Here is a 20,328-nt window from a genome sequence, read left to right on the forward strand (position 1 = left end):
GCTGCATTTTCCCAGAACCAAGAGATCTGTCTGGAAAGTAGTTTGTGTGGCTGTAGAGCTCTGGTCCCTGCCTCAGCATGTGTAACTGTGAAGGGGATACGGATGAGCTGTCCTGGGATGGTAAAGAAGGTTAATGCGTGTGGGTGAGTGTTGGTCATCTCTTCAGGGTGGCGTTTAGCCTCATCTTTTTGCTACAGCGACGCTGTTGTGGCTGCTGCTGCCTGTACGCCTGACGGTGGCTGCTTTGGGCTTAGCGCTCTTTGTCATGAGTTGCAGTGCCGCAGGGCTGTGAAGACTTGCCGAGGTGAGGGAGAGCCCATGCAAGTGAGGTGCCTTTGTGCAAGGGTTGCGAGGCCTCAGCTTAGCAAGTGAGCAAGGGACAGGGAGTCAGCAGAGAGGAGAAGGAGGAGGTGGAGCAGAGCTCAGCAGAGCATCTTCGTGCGGTGGGAGAGTTTTCCCTCGTTCCCTGGCATTGCTTTGCTAGCCTGTGTCTCCTGGTGGCTGCCGGCTTGGAAGCAACTTGCCAGCCCCCCCCGGCTCTTTGCCGAGCAGCGCGGGGTTCCTGATTTTTGGTCAGAAGGCATTCTCTTGATGGCTGGAATAGCTGCGTGACTTGTGGGTGATGCGTTTGGGTGCAGGGCTTGAATCCTGTCACTTGTTAGAGCCATGCCGGTCTCCCTGAAGTCTGTATAGACTGTGGGAGAGGAGAAAGCGAACAGATGTTTGGCACAATGTGTGGCTGTTGCAGCGGGTCTAGCGAGACAGGCTTTATGGCTGAGCTCCTTGTTTGGCTCAGCTGGATCGGGATGGCACCTGGGAAGTGAGAAGCAGGTCTTCCTGGTTGGCGGTGAGGAATGTGATGAGAGATGTCCTGGGTTTTGTGCTGATGTCTGGAAATGTGGCCATTCTTAATCAAGAGTTTCCCTTGCTGCATTTTGAGAGCTGTCCGAATGTGCCCTTTTAGCACAGGTTTTCAAACCTGGGGCTCTTTTTGCTTGCTCCAAGCTTGCATTGGCTGCAGCTACACCAGTAACATGACTGCCAGTACCTCTGGGAACGTTTGTGATGCTGCAGTTTAATGCTTCCTCGTGGTGGCTGTGGCAGATAGCCACCTGTTTGTGACTAGGGCCTTGCAGGGCATAGCCTGGTACCGTCCCATTCCTTACCCTCTAATGCGATGTGTGCCGAGAGCCTTGTGGACTCTTGGATAGCACTAGAGGTGGTGCCTTCTCCGTGTCAGCTGTAAGGAGGGAGTGAAACATGACATTCAAAGGTGGGAAAGGCAGAATCTACTGAAGAGGTATTGGAGAAGGACTTAGACTGGTTGAGGAGCGCCAGCTATGCTCTACGTGCCCGAAGCAACTGAGAAGCAGCACCCTGCAAGGGCAGTGGAGGCACTCGGAGCTCTGCCTTGGGAAGGATGATGAGACAGGCAGAGCTTAGGGTTTATGGGCAGTGGGCAGGCCAGCGTACGGGCCCCATGGCGTCTGGCTGCCACAAACGCCCTAGTTGGGAAGAAGTGGTAGGTAAAGCAGACGATGCTGCCTTGTGACGACTGCAAGAAGCCTCACGTGCAGGCCCTGGGTCCTCACAGAGGACTTGAGCCGGTGCCGTAGCTGCTGGGGGGAGAAGAGAGCCAAGCATGAGCAACGCAGGTTGTTTCTGGGGTGTGCTGGTGACGGCATGCCGAGGCAAGTGATGAGCCCATGAGGGGAGATGCTCTGCTGGACCTGATTCTTATGAGGGAAGAACTAGTTGGAGAGCTAAAGGCTGGGGACAGCCCTGGCTGCAGCGAGCCTGAGATGGTGGAGTTTGGGAGCCTGAAAGGAGGGGAACAAGGCAGAGAGCGGTATCAACAAGTAGGTGTCAGGGGAAGAGACTCTGGCCTGCTCAGGAGTCTGCTTGGAAGACTCCTGTGGGATACAGTCGTGGAGAGAAGCGTGGTCCGCGAGAGGTAGTGGATTTTCAAGGACTGCCTCCTCCAGTGTCAAGAATGGTCCGTCCCAACAATCAGGGAAGAAAAGCAAAGGTACTAGGAGCGCTGCAGGGGTGAACAGGAGCTCCTGACAAAACGCAGCCGTAACAAGGAAGCAGGCATGAGGCGGGAGCAGGGAGAAGCGACCTGGGAGGAATGCAGAGATGCTGCTCAAAGCAGCATGCGTGGGCTTAAGAAAGACCGCCTGTATTACTGGCGAGTTCAACCACCTGAAAACCGAGACAGAGTGCCATCACCTTCAGAACAGGTCCCAAAGCCCTGCCGGTTCTGAGAGCACCCTTCCAAAGAAAGTCCTTCAAGTACCTGGCTAACTGTACGGGCCAGAGTAGAAAATACAGGAAGAGCAGAAAAACTAGAAGCCAGAAGGTACAGCAGATGGAGAACTCCAACGCTTTGCTGTGTTTCATTTCACTAAAGCCTTACCAAGCCCGTGCTCAGTCCATGGAGCACAGGTTGCGGCGCAGACGTCTCTGAAAGGGTGAAGAGTTCAGGATCTCATGTTCACCTTTCACAAAGATGAGCAAAGCCTCGGTCAGGTACAGGCCACTGTCTGGCCAAGTTTCTCTCTCCTTTCAGCGACTATTTAAAAGCAGCGTTGCTGGAGACACGCACGGATGAAGAGGGAGCTCCCAACATTACCATCAGAAGCATGCGCACAAGAGGCAGAAGCAGAGGCGGGTGAGCTGGAAGGAGTACAGAGGCACCATCCCACCGTGCAGGGGTGGGCTGAGCAAAGCTAAAGCCCATAGGGAGCTGCTTCTGGCAAGGGACGTGAAGGACAACACAAGGGTTTCTCCAGGTGCGCCGTCAGCAAAAGGGTGACTAGGGAACATGGGGGTCTGCTGAGGACTAGCAATGGGGACCTGGTCTTAAAGGACATGGAGGAGGCTGAGGCTCTGGTTGCCACCTTTGCCTTGATCTTTGCTGTTAGGAGCAGCCATCAGCAATGCCAAGGCTCCTGAAGACCAGTGGGGAAGTGCAGGGCAAGGAAGACTTGCCCTCGGCGGTGGAGGATTAGGCTAGGGAACATTTAAACCAACAAGCCCACGGGTCTGCTGCAATGCACCCGGGGGTGCTGAGGGAGCTGCCTGATGTTGTTGCAAGACCACTTTCCATGACCTTTGCAAGGTCATGGTGGTTTGTGCGAGGCTCCCGAGGAGTGGAAGAAAGCAGGCCTTGCCTTCGGGAAGGGTGGGAAGGAGGCTCTGAAGAGCCGCAGGCTGATCAGCCTGAGCTCTGTCTCTGGGGAATGTGATTGAGCAACTAATCCTGGAAAGCTGTTCCGGCCATGTGAAGGACAAGGTGGCAGGTAGTCAGTATGGATTTGTGAAGCGGAAGTCCTGTGAGGCCAAAGCAACACCCTTCCAAAATGAAGTAGCCGGTTGGGTGGATGAGGGGGGAGCATTGGATGTGGTTTATCTGCACTTCAGTAAGGCTTTGACAGTCTCCCATAAGCAGCGGTACAAACCCCATCAGGAGACCAGTCCCTAGCGACGTGCCCCAGGGCTCGATGCTGGGGCAGCGTTGTCTGACATGTTGATGAGTGACTGGGGCGATGGGGCAGAGATCATCCTCAGCGAGTCTGTAGGTGATAGGAAGGAGTGGCAGTGCAGATGGATGCGCTGCTATTTGGTGGGACCTCAAGAAGCTGGAGAAATGGAACAAGAGGAACCCTGTGAAGGCCGGTGCAGGGAAAGGGTAAGTCCGGCACCTGGGGAAGAACAAGCCCAGGTACCTGTACAGCCTGGGGGCTGACCCTCTGGAAAGCAGCTTGGTAGAGTAACGTAGTGGTGTCGCTGCTGGTACGCGTTTTGCATAGGCGTTGACTGCACAGCGTGTACGCTGTGTGACTTCTAAGCAGGAGCTCCTGATTTAGGAGAGCTGTCGCTCAGAAGGAGAGTCGGCACGGTGCAGGTGCTGGGTGTGTGGTGGCCGAAGAGAAGGGGAAGGATGAGCTGGAGCGCGCTGCTGGAGGCTGAGTGTCGCTTTCTCCTGGTGTTGTCATCCCTTACCCCCGTTTCGCTGGGCTGTTTGAGTCAGCCTGAGAGATTGAGAAGTCTGAAGCAAGCTGTGGCTGATTAGCAGTTGCTTGCTTTTGTTGTCTTGGCCCTCAGTTTTTCTGCTTTGGTTGCCCTGCGTCACTTGTGAGAAAAGATCCTTTCTGGAGCTGCTGTTTGCTAAACTTCAGAGGCGCTGGCCAAGTCCCTCAGTGTCTCCCGCTGTGCTCGTGTGCTAAAATTGTCAGCCCCCACATGTACTGGGGACCACGGTTATGGTGGTAGCAGTGGTTGTGTGTGAGGTCTCCTTTTTCAGCGGGTGCCACAACCACAGAGCATGGCTGAGAGCCACAGAGAGGTCCCCTGAGACCACAAACTCCTGTTCTTCACTCAGGGCTTTTTGGGTGGCTGCCTTCGTCCTCGTGGGGCCCTGGGTGCTTGTTCAGCTGCTTTTGCAGGCTGTCAGCAGCAGAATGTCCCAGGAGTTTGGGCTTGCATCTCCTCTGCGCGGCCAAGTGTATGTGGCCTGGGGGCTTGCCTAAGCAGGGTTCCTGCACCCATTCGAGGACTGTTGAGCCGTGGCTGGGGGAGGTGAGGGCAAGAGGCTGTTAAGGAGGCCAGGTGGGTGGCTGTGGGCTTGCCCCAGCCAGGCTATTGTTGTGGGCCAGCCCAGTGCCTGCAGGGCAATCTGTGCAGCCAGGATTGGGCTCAACCTAATGCGGGAAGGTGATGGAGGGGCTCTGGCAATCTGCTTTGGTGATTTCTGAGGTGCGCTGCGAAAGGCGAGGGAGTTCCCCGAGATCTGTGTGTCCTGCTGAAGCCTTTGCTGAAGTGCCTGCAGGCCTGTGTGACCCAGCAGTTACAGGCATGGAAGTGGCTGCAAATCCTTCCGCGTGTTGTGGATGAGCTTGGACCTCACTGAGTGTTTTCTCTCCTGTCCCCTTCGTGCTCCGCCAAGGTCATTTGCCACGCTGTTGCTTGCAGCGAGACTGTGCCAATTGCTCAACTGGTGGCTCGGCAGAGGAGTTCCAAGAAGAAAATGGGACGGCAAGTGAACTGCCAGATGAGGCTGAAGAACACGTCTCCAGTCACGTTAGCAGGTAAGGCCCAGGCAGCTGTGGCAGGCCTACCTTTGTGAAAGAACTGTGCAGCGGCTGGGGCAAAAGTCTTGGCGGTGAGGGTGTGTCACCCATGGCCACGAGCTGTGTGGTTATAGAGAAGAGCCCTGGGAGCAGGGGGTGTTGCTGACAAGGGTGCATGCGCTTGCAGGCCATGGTCAGTGAGGAAGCCCTTCTGGAGCGCGTACGTGAGATGTGAATGGTCTTGGATGAAAAGTTCTTGGGGGACGCCTGGCATCACTGCCACCTGCCCATGCTTCTCTGAGAAATGTCATGGAGGTGCGAGCGAGAAGCGTGGCAACGAGCCTGCTAGCTCTTTGGGGCTGAGCTCAGCCCGTTATGGAGGACAGGGATGAGCCGTGCCCTCACAGCGAGAAGCAGCCCCTGCAGCCCCGCCTGTGGCGGTTTCAGCAGCGCCTGTTGCTGCTGCAAGTGCCCTGGAGCCACGCCACTGCTGATGCCCAGGGGCTGTTCTTTGTCCTCTGCCTTTTTGCTTAAGCGTAAGCTGTGGCAGCAGCTTTCCCAGAGCCGGTGGGTCAGGTTTCCCTCACTGCTGCGCTGTTGTTGTGTTGGTGTCAGTGGGGTGTCCGAGGATCAGGCCCAGGCAAGGCCATCCACTTGTGAGTCGGCAGCTTGGAGCAACGGCAGGTCTTGCAGCTTGCTTGTAACGAAGGGTTTGCTGCTTCTCTTGCTTTCCTGCAACTACACCAGCAGTCGGCCCTCTGTCGAGAAGCTGAACTGGTGACTCGCATCCCAGTGAAATGACCACGACTGTAAACGCCCGTTGGTTCACTGTCTTGCACGGTGGTAGCCCTCAGAAGTGTTTGAGCCTGCCAGAGTTGGTGTGGTAGAGCCAGCAGAGAAACAGCAAAGTGACCAAGAGCTTGCTTATCCCCACGTGGCCTGAAGGCCGGTGTGGCGTGTTCCTGTGCCGGTGTTATTTGGCAACCTCTGCTGCATGGCGGGAGTCCTGGAGGAGAAGGCTTGGAAGACAGCTTTTGGCAGCAGTGCAGGAGGTGGCTGAGGAGGTTGAGTTGGGCTGCATGTGCTACGCCGCTGGGAGCTGCTGTTGGGTGGTGAAGGGCAGCGTGGCCGTGGGTTCCACCTGAGACATGAGCTGTTGTGGCACCTGACACTCGCATGGCTCTTTGGAGAGCGTAAGGAAAGAGGCGTCTCCTGTCTTTGCCTGCTGCAGTGTGGCAGCGGGGATTGTGGCTCGCGAGTCCTTGGGCGTGAGCCATGGTGCTGTAGCCGAGAGACCCAGGACTGTGGCTGAAAGCATCCTTCTGAAGTGTCTTTTGGTAAAAGTGTGGGCTCCCTGGAGGGAGCTTCAAGCCTGTTTGTGCTGGGTGAGGGGAGCGCTACTCACAGCTGTGTCTGCAAACTCTTTAGGAAAGCCCAAAGGAACTTTGCGACAGCCCAGGTGTTTGAGCGTGCCAGAAGAAGGCGGCAAGAGGGCTGTTCCTCGCCCACCACGAGGTAGAGGAGTGGCCTGTGGCATGGTGAAACCCAGCGCGGAGAGTGTGCGGTCTGCCTTGCCACCAGCTGCTGGGAGCGGAGCACCTAAAGAAATTCCCATGCAGAGGCACGTCACTGTAGTGAACAGGTGAGTGTGTGGACATGTGTTTACACGTGTGCGAGCGAGGTGAAACGAAGTGTGGTGGACCCTTGGATGCTAGCATGGCAGCGGTGCGCTTTGGGACGTGGGAATCCCGGCTCCCACCCTTGCAGAAGATGAAGTCTGAGCGTGGGTTGGTACCCAGGAGGGAGACAGGTGGTCCTTTGCCTTTTGGGACGCTGCCACGGCTACGCTGTGCTCTTGACCTGCTCCCATGTCTTCTGGGGAGAAATGCGGCCAAAGGTGTCACACCAAGGTGGAGGTGTGGATGTCACTGTGTCCCTGGCTGGGGAGGGAGCCGTTGTGGCCAGTGTGCTGGAAAGCAGGAGGAGGCAAGAGGTGACGCTGCGTGTTCGGGCTCGTGGTTGTCTGCCGGTGGCTGCTCTTGCCCGGCTTCTGCGTTGCACTGTTAGCCCTTGCGGCCCTTGCCCGTGTGCTGGGAGCCAGCAGCTGCCTGACCGTGTTTGGGTGAATGGAGATGAGGGCCGGAGCTGCAGTTTTGCTGGGTTAGCGGTACATGCTGGTTTTCAGCCCGCTTTGAGCCTGTCTAATCCAGGCGGCTTACCCGAGTGCTGCCCCATCATTTGTCCTTCTGTGTTGTTTTCGGCTGCCCTGGGCCATCAGCTGATGGTGGTGGGAAAGTGTTTGCTGTTCCCTCATTGTGGCTGCGCTAAGTCCGCTGGAGCTGCTGTGATTGTGGCGGTAATCCTGTGCAGGTCACCGGGCTGGGCTGGAAGTCAGCCTTGCGCTGAATGGAAACGGCAGCGGTGTGCCGCTTGTGCAGCGGCGTAGCTGTGAGGCGGCACCGAGCAGAGTGACACTTTAATCCTGCCGTGGTGCCCGCTCTTTCTGGAAGACCCGCAGAAAGCAGGCGTGTCCTGGCCCAGGCGCCGGCGTGAGTCCTGCTTGCGTCAGGGGTACAGGTGCCAGGATGGGGGAGATGAGGATGCGCTCAGAGCACTTGTGAGGGCAGCAGCCACTTCAGCTTTGCTGGAGTGCCTGGGAGCGTAGCGTGCCGCTGCCGGCTGCTCGCCCTGCCTCATAAGCTTCGTGCCGCTCAGCAAAGCGCCCTTTGCTACGGCAGTGCTCTGGTGGTCAGGCCTTTTGGGACGTTGCCCAGCGTGCTGGTGCTGGTGGAGTGGGCAGGTGCCCCTGGGATGGAGGAGGAGGCGGAGGGAGCCTTGGGGCTGCTGGGTGGATGTGCTGGGGCTTTGCACTGGGGCAGGGCTCCTCACGAGGACAGGAGATGCTCCTTGTGTCCCTGGGCAGCTGGGCTGTGGCTGAGCAGCAGCTGTTTGGGTGTGCCCTGGCAGAAATTTGGAGGAGTCGAGAGGCAGGTGGTGATGGTGGCAGGAGCTGGCGGCTGTGAAGCTGAGGTGGGCGAGAGGAGAGCAGTGGCAGGAGCAGCGAGAACGCCGGAGCTGCTGGCAGCAGCCGTGTGAGGAGCGGAGGGTTTGGAGGTAGAGGCCGGGGAAGGGAGACGTGCTGCGTGTGTGAGGTGAGGAGGGCGAGGCCGGGGTCAGGGTCCAGCAGGAGTGGGGAGACTCGAGGTGGGGCTCTGTCCGCACCACGCTGCTAACGCCGTGAGCGTGGGCTGAGCTCAGCCCTGCTCTTGTGCTCCTGAGCAAGCTGGGTGGAGCTGCGGTGGAGAAAGGCGTCACCAGCTCTGCTCCCTGTGTTGCGGAGGAGGCTGCTGCAGCAGAGGAGCCCAAGCCATCTTGCTGTGACAGGCGTGGGAGCAGGTGTGCGCAGGCCTTCCCTTCTCTGTGTGTGCGGATGAGTTGGGTTTTTTGAAGTGGCACTTCCCCAAAAGGCAGAGATCCTTTGTCCTGGAGAGGAGATGTCTAGTGTATTGCAAAGGGTCCGAATGAAAGAGGACCATATTCTGTTTTAATGCAAGGGTGTGTAGTGGCCCATGTAACTGGATTAATTTGTTTCAACTCAGCCAGTTTGAAGCAGGAATCGCCAGGTCCATGGCTCATAGACTTGGTTTTGGGGGTGTTTTGTGCCCCTGTAGCTTCTGTAGTTGCTTGTGCTTTGGGAATTGCAGGAGGGAAAGCTGCTTTGAGCCAGGAGGTCCTGACCTCAAAAGTGTGTGCAGATGAGCGGAGCTGTGAGGAGCATTCCCAGAAATCCTGGGCTCACACCAGCCTCCGCAGGTAGCCAGCACAGACTTAAAGGCACTGTTCCCACAGTGGTGCAAGCACTTGCCTGTGAGAGTGGCTGTGTATTCACAGCATAGTCTGACTGAGAGAAATCCTGAAGGTGCCAGGGCTTGTCCCTGCCCCATTTACCAGTCTGGGGTAAGGGTTGTCCATGTGCAGTTTCTCTGGGTTTGCTTTCTGACACCTGCTCTGCTCTCCTGCCTGTCCGCTTTTGTGCTCTCAGGGTTGCACCAACAGAATCATTAGAATGGTTTGGATTGGAAGGGACCTTAAAGGTGATCTAGTTCCAATGACCATGCTGTGGGCAGGCACACCTTCCACTAGACCAGGTTGCTCAGAGCTCTATCCACCCTAGCACTGAACACCTCCAGACAGGGGGCATCCACAACTTGTCTGGGCAACCTGGGCACTTAAGGGTCTTGGATTTCTTCTGTGCTGAGCACCTATCCCGCTTTGGCAGATCTGTGCTACTTGCCTTGGCAGGATGTCCTCCTAGTGACAGGCTTTGTCCTGCTCCACCCAGCACTGTGTAGTGAGGATCCTAATGGCAGTTCCCTTGTGGCTGCTGAAGTCCATGACCCACCTCTCTAGCGCTCTGCGTGGTTTTGCTGGGAGATTTGCATGGCCACTGCATAGTCTTGAGTGGAAGGGGAAGAGGCTGTTTCTCCTCCCCATTCTGTCCCACTCAGGTGACAAAGGGGAGATGCTGAGGGTAGCTGCTATTGTGCCAGGTTGTTTCCTGGTGCCCTCCCAGGCCTTCTTGCAGAAACTGTTGCGGAGTCTGAGACATACAAAGAATGCTGTCTTTATAACAGCAATCACTTGGTTAGTTCATGTCATGGGCATGCTTCTGTGGACCTGCAGACCCACAGAAGGTGGGAGAGACCTTGCTTGTAAGGCTAACTGCAGAGACTCTTGAAGCTGGAAGGCAATGGCACAGATGATAACAGGTTAAGATGCACGGTGGTCCCTTTGTTTGGACCAGCAGGCAGTGTTTGTTGCTGGCTGCCACCTGGCCCCACTGCTGAAATAGCACTGTCCAAGGAGCAGAGTTGGATGGCGTGGGCCATACCGAGGTAAAGGTGACAGGCAGGGAAGGGCATGCCTTCCCTTCGTTCTGAGACAGCGCTCTGTGGGAGTGAAACATAACTGGCTGCTTGGCTACAGCTACGTTTAGGGGCTTGGCAGGTCTGCATGGCTGGTCAGGCATTTGTGAAGGGCTGGGCTGCTGATCTGTTCTCTTGTCGCTGGTGTGGCTAGCAGGCCTCTTGCTGGGAGCAATTTCTAGCAGTTGAGGAACATGAGGCCTTGCAGGTAGCCAACTTTTCTGTAGCAGGCATGCTGGTGAGAAGTGGCCCTGCCACTGTCTGTCTCTGTTACCTCCCGTCTTTGGAGAGAGGAGACCACCATGGTCTGTGTGAGGAAGCAGCACATCGCAGGATCCTTGTCTGATTGTAGGCCTTGAAACTGGTGATACATATGATGATAAATGGGCTCAAAGCTGATGTGTTAGCACCACTTTGTTCCATGGGAAGCTGTTGAACCACAGCAGGAAGCATAGGAAGATAGAACATGAAGTGGCATGAGAGGATCCCAAATCCTATTACCTTTCATATGGAGCGTAAGGGAATCATCAGTACTGTGTTATAGGTTCCTTTCTGAGCTGTTCCAGATGGCATGGCTTGGGAGGGGAACACCTCTTCCTCGCTGAAATTTTGCTGCAGTTCCTGCTGGCTTACCCTGCACTCATGTTATCCATGTCACTTGATGTGTGGCTTGAGGTGGTAGAAATGGTACGTGGCACTGAGGAACAGAACATGGCTATGGATTCCTACTGGGAGGCAGCAGTAGCAAAACAGTGTCCATTACCCATGTGGCTAGCTCATGGGATTGTTTTGGTTGCTGCCTAGCAATGGTGGTAGTCTCTTAAGAGTCTGCTTTGCTTAAGGAAGGGACTTTTTTTTTTCTTGGGTGTCTGTCCAGCTTGGAGTTGTCCGTATGTATAGAGAAGTGAGATCATGGGTTTCTTGTAAGGCCTGTATGGCCAGTCACAGCACACCTTCTAAGAAGAAACTGTGTTGCTGCTTTGTGTGGGGATCTGAGCTGTGCCCAGAAGGTAAAGGGTTTTCCTGTGCTGCAGGTGGAGTGTTAGAAGAGTCTTTTCAGATACCCAATCAGTGCAAGGTGTGAATGTGTATTTGGGTATCATGTGGGTGAGTTTGCCGTTGTACTTTTTGAGTCTCGTCCCACTTGTGTTTCACAAATGGGCTTGCCAGTTGATCTGCTGCTCAGCACTTCTGGATATGCGTCTCCTGTTTTGGAAAATGCTGTGCTGGACAGTGGCTGTTCACACTGCTAATGCTGTGGGACATGACCCAGAACAGAAGTATTACTTCTGGTACAAGTGAACCCCATGGCTGATGGAGGAGCAGTAGTTTCCTCTTACAGGGACAGCAAAAAAGTGAAGGAGACAAGTAAGTTCATGTTAAATCTTATAAGATGCTGCTTAGAAGAGGTGTGAATGTGAGAGGCCTCTTTCTGATGTGGATGTGCTCTGATTAAAAGTTAGTGTGAAGGCACATAGGGCTACCTTAATAATGTGCTGGTCTTAGCTTCCTGTTGCTACTGGGCTCAGCTTCATACTTGACCCCTCTTCTACCTTCTGAGAGGCCAGGTGGAGCTCGGAAAATCCTCCTTGGTGCTTCTGTGTCTGGTGAAGTTTGTGGTTTCCTCCAGAGCTGTCCCTGAACTCCAGAGGTGGCCAGCCTCCTTACTGCCCTGGTGGCAGGGACTGTCTGCAGGGCTGGCTTAGTGTGTGTGTGGTGGCTGCTGTGGTCTGGAGATGTCTGGTGTTCACAGCAACCTGCCATGCTTCTGTGGAGAGCTGTCTTGGTGCATTTGCCACCCTGACTTCTCCACTGCAGTTCTGCCTTGGGTATGTGACTTTGGGAGGTGCTTGGTCCTAGTCTTTGAAGTCTTTTCTCCAAGTCTTGTTCCCTTTTACTTGCAGTGTATGTAATTATTCCACAGCTGATTGTTTCCGTAACAGTCTTGGTGAGCTACACACTGCTGTGACCTCTTCATTCTCAGGAGCTCATTGTGCTGCATGTGCTCCCTGTATAAGCTGCTGCTTTCTGAGGAGCCTCAGAAGAACACCTGCAAGCATGACATTTGTGTCCTTTCTGTGGGAGAGCAGAGAGGAATCTCTTAAACAGTGTAGTAACAGCATCCACAAAGAGACCTTGAGTTCCTGTGTAGTTTTAGGTGTTCCCCTGACTTCTGAAGCCAAATACTTTCAGGAGACTGATGTGGCTACCAAGGTGAGCATAATCAACAGCAAGACTTCAGATATCATCTAGCTAAAGGATCAAATAGCAAGGCTGAAGGTATCAAATGTAAGACCATCAACTGTGTTACAAGGTCTAGATGCTTTCCTTTTTTTAATTTCTACTGTCTGTTTTGTTTCTACAATAATCAGGATAATAAGGAAAATGTAGAAACCACCTCTTGATTTGTCTTGTTACTGCCGGTCAGGTTGTCTTCCAGGCCAGGACATTGTGACTGACCTTCTGGAGGGGGCCTGCTAGAAGTATGTGAAATACATTTTATGTGTAGGTAAGTAAATGGAATGCTGTTCAGAGTCAGGAGAATGATTTAAAGCAATGTGCTTTGCAATTTTAGGTCTGAGAAGAGACTAACTGTCCCACCACGGTTTCAAAAGGAGTTGCAAGTTCACCTGTCTAGAAGCTCTTCCATAGATTCAAATGGTATGTTTGCCCATTAAGAAAACTGATGTCTACTACTCACATTAGTTTGGGTGTCATCTTAAGAAAAATCCATCTTAGTACTTGTTTTGAATGAAGATAGGTTTGGGTGAGAAACCAAGTGGGTGAACCTTCTCACTCTGCTGTCATGGTGCTGGGGAAGTGTGTGTGTTTACTTGTCTGCCTCTGTCTTCTAGGAAAATCCTTGTGTAGTAAGTGTCAAACCCAATTGCAAAGCTAGTGTGAGTAGCTTGGAAACAGGAGCAGTGTGGTTAACTTCACTGCCAGGGTAGGAATCTGATATAGCAGACTGAAATCCTGGCTTTTAGGAGTAAGCAGCACACTAACCTAGCTGTTTGGAAAATACCCTTCTGCATGCCTGGCTACTAGCAGTTGTGCAGTTGATGGGCTTGTCAAGTGATAGTTGCTTTCTCTGTGATGTGTCAGGCTGATTTGTGAAGTTTCAGGTCTGGTAGCCAATACACCCCTCTAAAAGGAAGAAAAATAGAAGTGAGAGAGCAGGCAGGCTAGTGATGTGAACCTCCAGCGGGGATAATGACTGCCTTGCTCCTACATTTGATGTATGAAACTATCCAAAGCAGCTGGACAGTTGCTGTCTCTTTCCCCACTCTGCTGGAGGGCTTCCACTGTGCAGTAGTTCAGAAAGGTAGGGGGCTGGGTTAATACTTTTCCTCGGGATGTATCTTAGAATGAAAGGCAAATCATTGGACTGTTTTGTACATCTGTCTGCATTTAGAACATCCTTGGGTACTTGGCTGTATCTTTGTTGTGCTCTCTGTACTCATACAGAAGTCATGTTGTGTACGTCTCGAAACACTTGTCTGAGTGCAGCCTCTCAGCAACAGTGTGGCTGAGGGTTCAGTAACCTTTTCCAGAATCCCTTCAGAAGAAACATTTAGTGATGTCTTATGAAAAGAACTACAGTGACTGAAAATTCAGCTTCAGGTCAATCACTAAGTGTCTGAGGCTTCCATGGCTCTTTCCAATAGAAAGTGACTGAAACAACCATGCTGGGCTGGAGAGCCACATTTTAGAGTTGATGTTATGGTGACAGCTCTCATGTTTAATTTTTTAGTAGGTACATAATTATCTGCCTTCTGCTGATAAGGCTGTTTACTTCAAGGCTTTATTTTTTTTTAACAGATAACTTGAATACATCCATTGGGGATACACATACTGTTGCCTCTGGCCCTTCTGCAGCTCATGTCAGTGAAGTTCAAAGTCGCATTAAGGAGATTCTGAGCAAATGCAGCAGCGGTGTCTGGGTGTCAAAGGTGCCACACATCTACCGGGAAATGTACTGGGAGGAGCTTAACACAGCAGTGCTCCATCAGCTTGAGAACTGGCCTCATGTGTGCACAGTAAGTATTGAATGTACTTTTTGTGGAAGATGGCAGTACCCTACAGATTTCTGAGTGTTCATTTGCCAAATGTTATTTTATGTAATGCTGCGTTTCCTTTCACAGTCTGTAGCACTGAAGAAAAAAAAAAAACAACAAACCACCACTACTAGCCGTCCCCCCCCCCGCCCCTAAATTGTAACAATGCCTTTGAAACAACACTCAAAAAGCCACTGTTGGCTGGACTAGCATTGTTTTGGAGAAGAAAGGTCAGCCTCTGTGGCCTCCTGGGCCAAATACTCTGGGTTGCTGACTTGCCACTTTTAATTGATTCCAACCCAAACAGCAGCTGATGACATTTGCTCTCCATGCCATGGTGTTGGGTTTTTTCTCCCCATTGCATTTTATGCTTTTCCTTGTTGGTGGATTTATCTCCTCTTCAATCTGTAAGCTACCAGCCAATCCTGTGTGAGGAGTCTTGGGTCTGTCTTCAGTTATTATCTTTCTGTAGACTTTTCCACACATCTTTCTCACATCTTAAGTCAAGGTTATGGAATTTTGCTGTGTAAGTTAGGCTTATGATACAGTAATAGATGGAAGTGAAGTGTAATAATGTTGGGGAGTGGGATTACAGCTCATCCTTTTCCTGCCCAGCCCTCCCCCCATGTCTGTTACCTCTTGATCAAGCAGGAGCATCTTTGTCCTTCGTATTAGGAGCTAGTACTAGGCTGAGCCTCCACTTACAGATCTGTCATGTGAGTTGTCATCACCTGTGGGTTAAGGATCTTCAGTCACTGTGCTTTTATCTCTTCTTCTGCACTCATGGGTCATTTAGAGTATACTGCAACTTTGCATGAAGCCTTTGTTTAGCTTTACTTTAACAGGCCAGTCATATCAATGAGCACTTCCGACTTCATCAGCATCTGTCGAACTGTGGCACCAGAAGGGTGCTGAAGTAATTAATCATACCTGTCTGCTTTAAGTGACTTTTCATGTATGTATTGCTAAGTATTTTCTCATGTAATAAATTTAAATGGCAAAACCAAAAGTGTTTCACTGAGATTAAATAATGGCTCTTCAGGAATAACGCCATTTGCACAAGTATGTGGTATTCTAACACATAGATAAAATGCATTTGTGACATCTTACTGCACACATCAGTAATGTATGCAGACAGCAGTGATTTGTTTTCACAGAATCATAGAATAGTTTGGATTGGAAGGAACTTTAAAAATCATCTAGTCTAACCTCCCTGCCATGGGCAGGGACACCTTCCACTAGACCAGGTTGCTCGAAGCCCCATCCAGCCTGGCCTTGGATGCTTCCAGGGGTGGGGCATCCACAGCTGCTCTGGGCACACCTGTTCTAGTGTCTCACCACCCTCACAGGAAAGAATATCTTCCATAGATCTAATCTAAATCTACTGTCTTTCAGTTTAAAGCCATTCCCCCTTGTCCTATCACTACATGCCTTTGTAAAAAGTCCCTGTCCAGCTTTCCTGTAAGCCCCCTGTAGGTACTGGAAGGCCGCTATAAGTTCTTCCCAAAGCCCTCTCTTCTCCAGGCTGAACAACTCCAACCCTCTCAGCTTATCTTCATAGGAGAGGTGCTCCAGCCCTCTCACCATCTTCATGGCCCTCCTCTGGACTTGTTCCAACAGGTCCATGTCCTTCTTATGCTGGGGTCCCCAGAGTGGAATACAGTACTCCAGGTGGGGTCTCACCAGAGCTGGGTAAAGAAGAAGAATCACCTCCCTCAACTGGTCATGCTTCTTTTGATGCAGCCCAGGATACAGTTCATTTTCTGGGCTGCAAATGTACATTGCTGGGTTGTGTTGAACATTTTGTTCACCAGCACCCCCCAGTCCTTCTTCATAGGGCTGCTCTCAATCCATTCTCTGCCCTGCCTGTATTTGTGCTTGGGATTGCCCCAACCCATGTGTAGGACTTTGCACTTGGTCTTGTTGAACTTCATGATGTTTGCATGGGCCCACCTCTCAAGGTCCCTCTGCATGGCATCTCTTCCCTCCAGTGTGTCAACAGCACCACTCAGCTTGGTGTCGCTGGCAAACTTGCTGAGGGTGCACTCGACCCCAGTGTCCATGTTGCCAACAAAGATGTTAAACCGCACCACTCTCCTGAGGAGTGCCACTTTCACTGGTCTCCACTCAGACATTGAGCTATTGACTGCAACTCTTTAAGTGTGACCATCCAGCCAATTCCATGCAGAGTGATCCATCTGTCACATCCATTTCTCTCCAGTAGAGACAAGGATGTTGTGTGGCACAGTGTCCAAAGCTTTGCACAAGTTCAGTGTCCAAAGCTTTGCACAAGTTCAGTGTCCAAAGCTTTGCACAAGTTCAGTAGATGATGTCAGTCACTCTTCCCTCATCCACCAGTGCTGTAAACCTGTCTCAGAAGGCCACCAGATTCGTCAGGCACACAACTTGCCCTTAGTGAAGCCATGTTGGCTGTTGCCAGTCATCTCCTTATTTTCCATGTACCTTAACATAGCTTCCAGGAGGATCTCCTCCATGATCTTGCTGGGTGCAGAGGTGAGACTGACTGGGCCATAGTTCCCTGGGTCTTCCTTTTTTCCCTTTCTAAAAATGGGTGTTATGCTTCCCCTTTTCCGGTCAGCGGGAACTTCACTAACAGCCACAACTTCTGAAATGCAATGGATAGTGGCTTAGCATCTTCATTTGCCCATCCCCTCAAGATCCACAGATGCAATTCATAAGGTTCCCATGGACTTGTGCACCTTCAGGTCCCTTAGATGTTCTCAAACATTATTTTCACGTTTGAGAAGTGGGTGGTTCTTCATTCTCCCAGTCCCTGCCTTTGCCTTCTGTGACTTGGGCAGTGTCACTGGAGCATTTGCTGGTGAAGACTGACACAAAAGAGTCACTGAGTACCTCAGGCTTCTCCATGTCCCAGATAACCAGGTCTCCTGTTTCCTTCTGGAGAGGGCCTGCATTTTCATTAGTCCTCCTTTTATCACTGATGTACCTGTAGAAGCTTTTCTTGCTGCCCTTGATGTCCCTGGCCAGATCTAATTCTATCAGGGCTTTAGCTTTCCTTACCTGATCCGTGGCTGCTCGGACAGTTTCTCTGTATTCCTCCCAGGCTACCTGTCCTTGCTGCCACCCTCTATAGGCTTCCTTTTCATGTTTGAGTTTGTCCAGGAGCTCCTTGTTCATCCATGCTGGCCTCCCAGTGTTTTTGCCTGACTTCCTCTGCATTGGGGTGCAGCATTCCTGAGCTTGTAGGAGGTGATCCTTGAATATTAACCAGCTTTCTTGGGCCCCTCTTTCCTCCAGGGCTTTATCCTATGGTAGTCTACAAAGCAGATCCCTGGGGAGGCCAGACTCTGGTGTCCTGAGTCCACGGTAGTATTCTTGCTGTGTACCCTCCTCGCTGTCCTAAGGATGTTGAACTCCACCATTTCATGGGCACTGCAGCCAAGGCTGTCCTTGCACTTCACATTCTCCACCAGCTCTTCCTTGTTGGTGAGAACAAGGTCCACCATAGTATCTCTCCTCATTGGCTTCTCTGTCACTTAGAGAAAGATGGTGGGATTTTTTGATGATTGATAATAGGTTCCTCTGTTATCTGTAGAGCAAGCTGTTATTCATTGAGTTCCTTAACTCACGCAGCAGATTTTAGTCTCTTTTTTAACTAAGGTTCCAGACAAAATGTTACTGTTCGTCCAGGATCTGTGATCTGAGTTCATTGTTCTTTTGCTTGTTATCTGTTGGGTCTATCTTTTCTTTCTAGCAAGCAAATAAGGTGGTTTTTTGGACTCAATCTTAAAGATCTTTTCCAACATTAATTCGTGATTCTATATTAGTGTAAATAAGCAGTCATTAAATCTGTGGAAACATTGTAATACAGCAGGCATGGCACAACAGCATTCAGGACTATCAAGCTGTCGTGGCACAGTCAATCTTACTGTAGAGAACTCTTAATGAGCCTGTAAAGCCTGTCGCAGCTTACTGACTTACGTAAACCATAGCCATGGCTCTGGCATGGAGAAGTTTGAAATGGGATCCAGACCTTCTCATGGAGGCTACCATGCGTCTCTTAAGTACAATCAGTGTTTATTCCCGGTTCAACTAAGTTGTATGCAAGGTATACAGACAGGTTCGTAGATCCTTTGAAATGCCAGAGGGCAGACTGTAGTCTGCCTTAACAGTTAAGATGCTTCCACAACTAATTTCTGAATTATTTCTGCCTGGCTGAGTGTTTACACTGGGAGTGTCTGCCAGCCTCAAAAGAACAGGAAAAAATGCCTGATGTTTCTCTCAGTACCTTCTTAAAGAGACAGCACATACCCTTATTGAAAACATACTGATCAGTAGCAGCTTAGTTACAAGCCAGCAGGCAATAAACCTTGTCATACACTTTCAGCATCAAGTTCATCATCTGAGCACTCTGCAATGGACAGCAGTTCTGAATAACTCATATCCCTCAACTTTTCTCTGAAGGGTAATTTCATTTTTGACTTCTGGGAAATGATCATTCCTGTGTTTAGGTTACAACCACCAGTAATGGAAGTTTCCTATCTAGTGAGCTGAAGTCTCCAAAAATCACTCATTGCAGGATGACAATCTTGTTTTCAGTCTTCACCTTTCAGGCAAGAGGGCCTACTACACAGGATTGAGGCTGAATTTGTTCTCTGTTGGTCTGTTACCTCCCTTCTTTAGGTCAGCTTGCTTGAGCATCCTACTTGTAGCCACATACTTTGTGCAGCTAAACGCAAAAGTACAAAGTAATTATGTAGTGGCCAGTGCTTACAGATTATAGCCAAGCCTTAATGAGCAATTGGGCTGAGACAAAATATGCTCGCCACCCTTATATAATGCAAGTCTTCGCTGTCCAGATGGGCTTCCGTCAGAAGAGTCTGCTTCAACAGCTCTTTTGGTCAGATCCTCGTGTTGCTGAATTGTCTACTTCCATCTTGAGCAACATTAGTGCTTTGAAAAAACGTGATGACTGGTGGTGCCCCTCCCCACCTTCCTTGTTTTCTGTCAGAATCTTCTGCCTTTCTATTTGATGAATTACTTTGCATACAGCTTTACGCAGTTAGTGATCACCATTTTAGCCACCATACCCCTGTCTCATTTCTTACCTTTCTACAGGTTTTTCTCACAAGTCTTTCTCACAATTTAGCAGTATTTTTAGAATTCTGAGCTTCCTAGTGTCAAGTCTGAATGTGATGTAGTCCCTCTCTGTTCACGGATGGCAGGTGTAGGAGGGCATCTCTCCTAGTTGTCTCATTGAGTACTTGTGACAAGAAATTACCTTCCAGAAACTTCAAGAATTTCCCACTTGCTTGTCACAGCAATATGGTCTTCCCAGTTGATGCCTGGGAAGTTGACATCTCCCATAAGGACAAGGGCTACCAATCCAGGGACTTGTCCCACTTGCCTGTAGAATAACTCATCAGTGCTATATCCTGACTGAGATTGGTAGCAGGCGCCCACCTCAATATGTGTTTTCCATTCCCCTTCATCCTCACACAGAGGCTTTCAACCACATCATCACTAACTGTAAGGGCTGTGCAATGAAACCTCTCCCTCATGTACAGTGCAACTCCTCTATGTCACCTGCCTTGCCTGTCCCTCCTGAACGGCCAGTATCCCTCCATCCCAGCACTCCAGTTGAGGGACTTCTTCCACCAAGTCTCGCTAATACCAATGACATCGTAGCTGTGAGAACTGTCTAACGATTCCAGCTCATCCTGTTTGTTTCTTGTACTGTGTGCGCTGGTGTATAAACATTTCAGATGCGCTCCTAAGCTCCCTGCTCTCCCAGGAGCAGTATATATGTTCCCACTAGCATTGCTACCCTCCAGCAATGCCATGCCAATCCTTGACTTACCTTCAGCTCTCTTGTTGACATCCCTTTCCCCCAGTGATTCTAGTTTAAAGCCCTCTCAGTACCCCCAGTTTATGACTAAAGGTGCATTTCCCCCATTGGGACAGATGCATCTGGTCAGGCCCTGTTGTGCCTTGTGGCTCAAAGACTCTCCTATGGTTATTAAAACCCAAAGTTTTGGTGGAGACACCAGTCCTAGAGCCAGGTATGTATATGCTCGGCTTGTCTGTTTCTTCCAAAGTCTCTCCCCATTACTGGGAGGATTAAGGAAAATACTACCTGTGCTTCTGAATTCTTTAGCATTTTTCACAGAGCCCTGAAATCTCTTTTTGTTGACCTTAGCCTTTTTGTTACAACATCATTAGTACTCGCATGAAAGAGCAGGAGTGAATAGTCCAAAAGCTATATTAAGCCATTCAGTCATCTGGTGA

The 20,328-nt window shown here is 51.0% G+C and overlaps 1 protein-coding gene across 1 annotated transcript in view; it reads left to right on the forward strand.

The window, feature by feature from the left end:
• Positions 1 to 20,328, forward strand: part of TDRD7 (tudor domain containing 7) — a 48,347-nt gene that overhangs the window by 4,381 nt on the left and 23,638 nt on the right. Inside the window, exons 2-5 of the mRNA XM_080373002.1 lie at positions 4,952 to 5,093; positions 6,504 to 6,717; positions 12,576 to 12,661; positions 13,823 to 14,040. Coding sequence (XP_080229128.1) covers positions 4,952 to 5,093; positions 6,504 to 6,717; positions 12,576 to 12,661; positions 13,823 to 14,040 — 660 coding nt within the window. The remainder of the gene's footprint in view (positions 1 to 4,951; positions 5,094 to 6,503; positions 6,718 to 12,575; positions 12,662 to 13,822; positions 14,041 to 20,328) is intronic.

This window comes from Falco punctatus (assembly GCF_963210335.1).
Source record: "Falco punctatus genome assembly, chromosome: Z".
NCBI lineage: Eukaryota > Metazoa > Chordata > Aves > Falconiformes > Falconidae > Falco > Falco punctatus.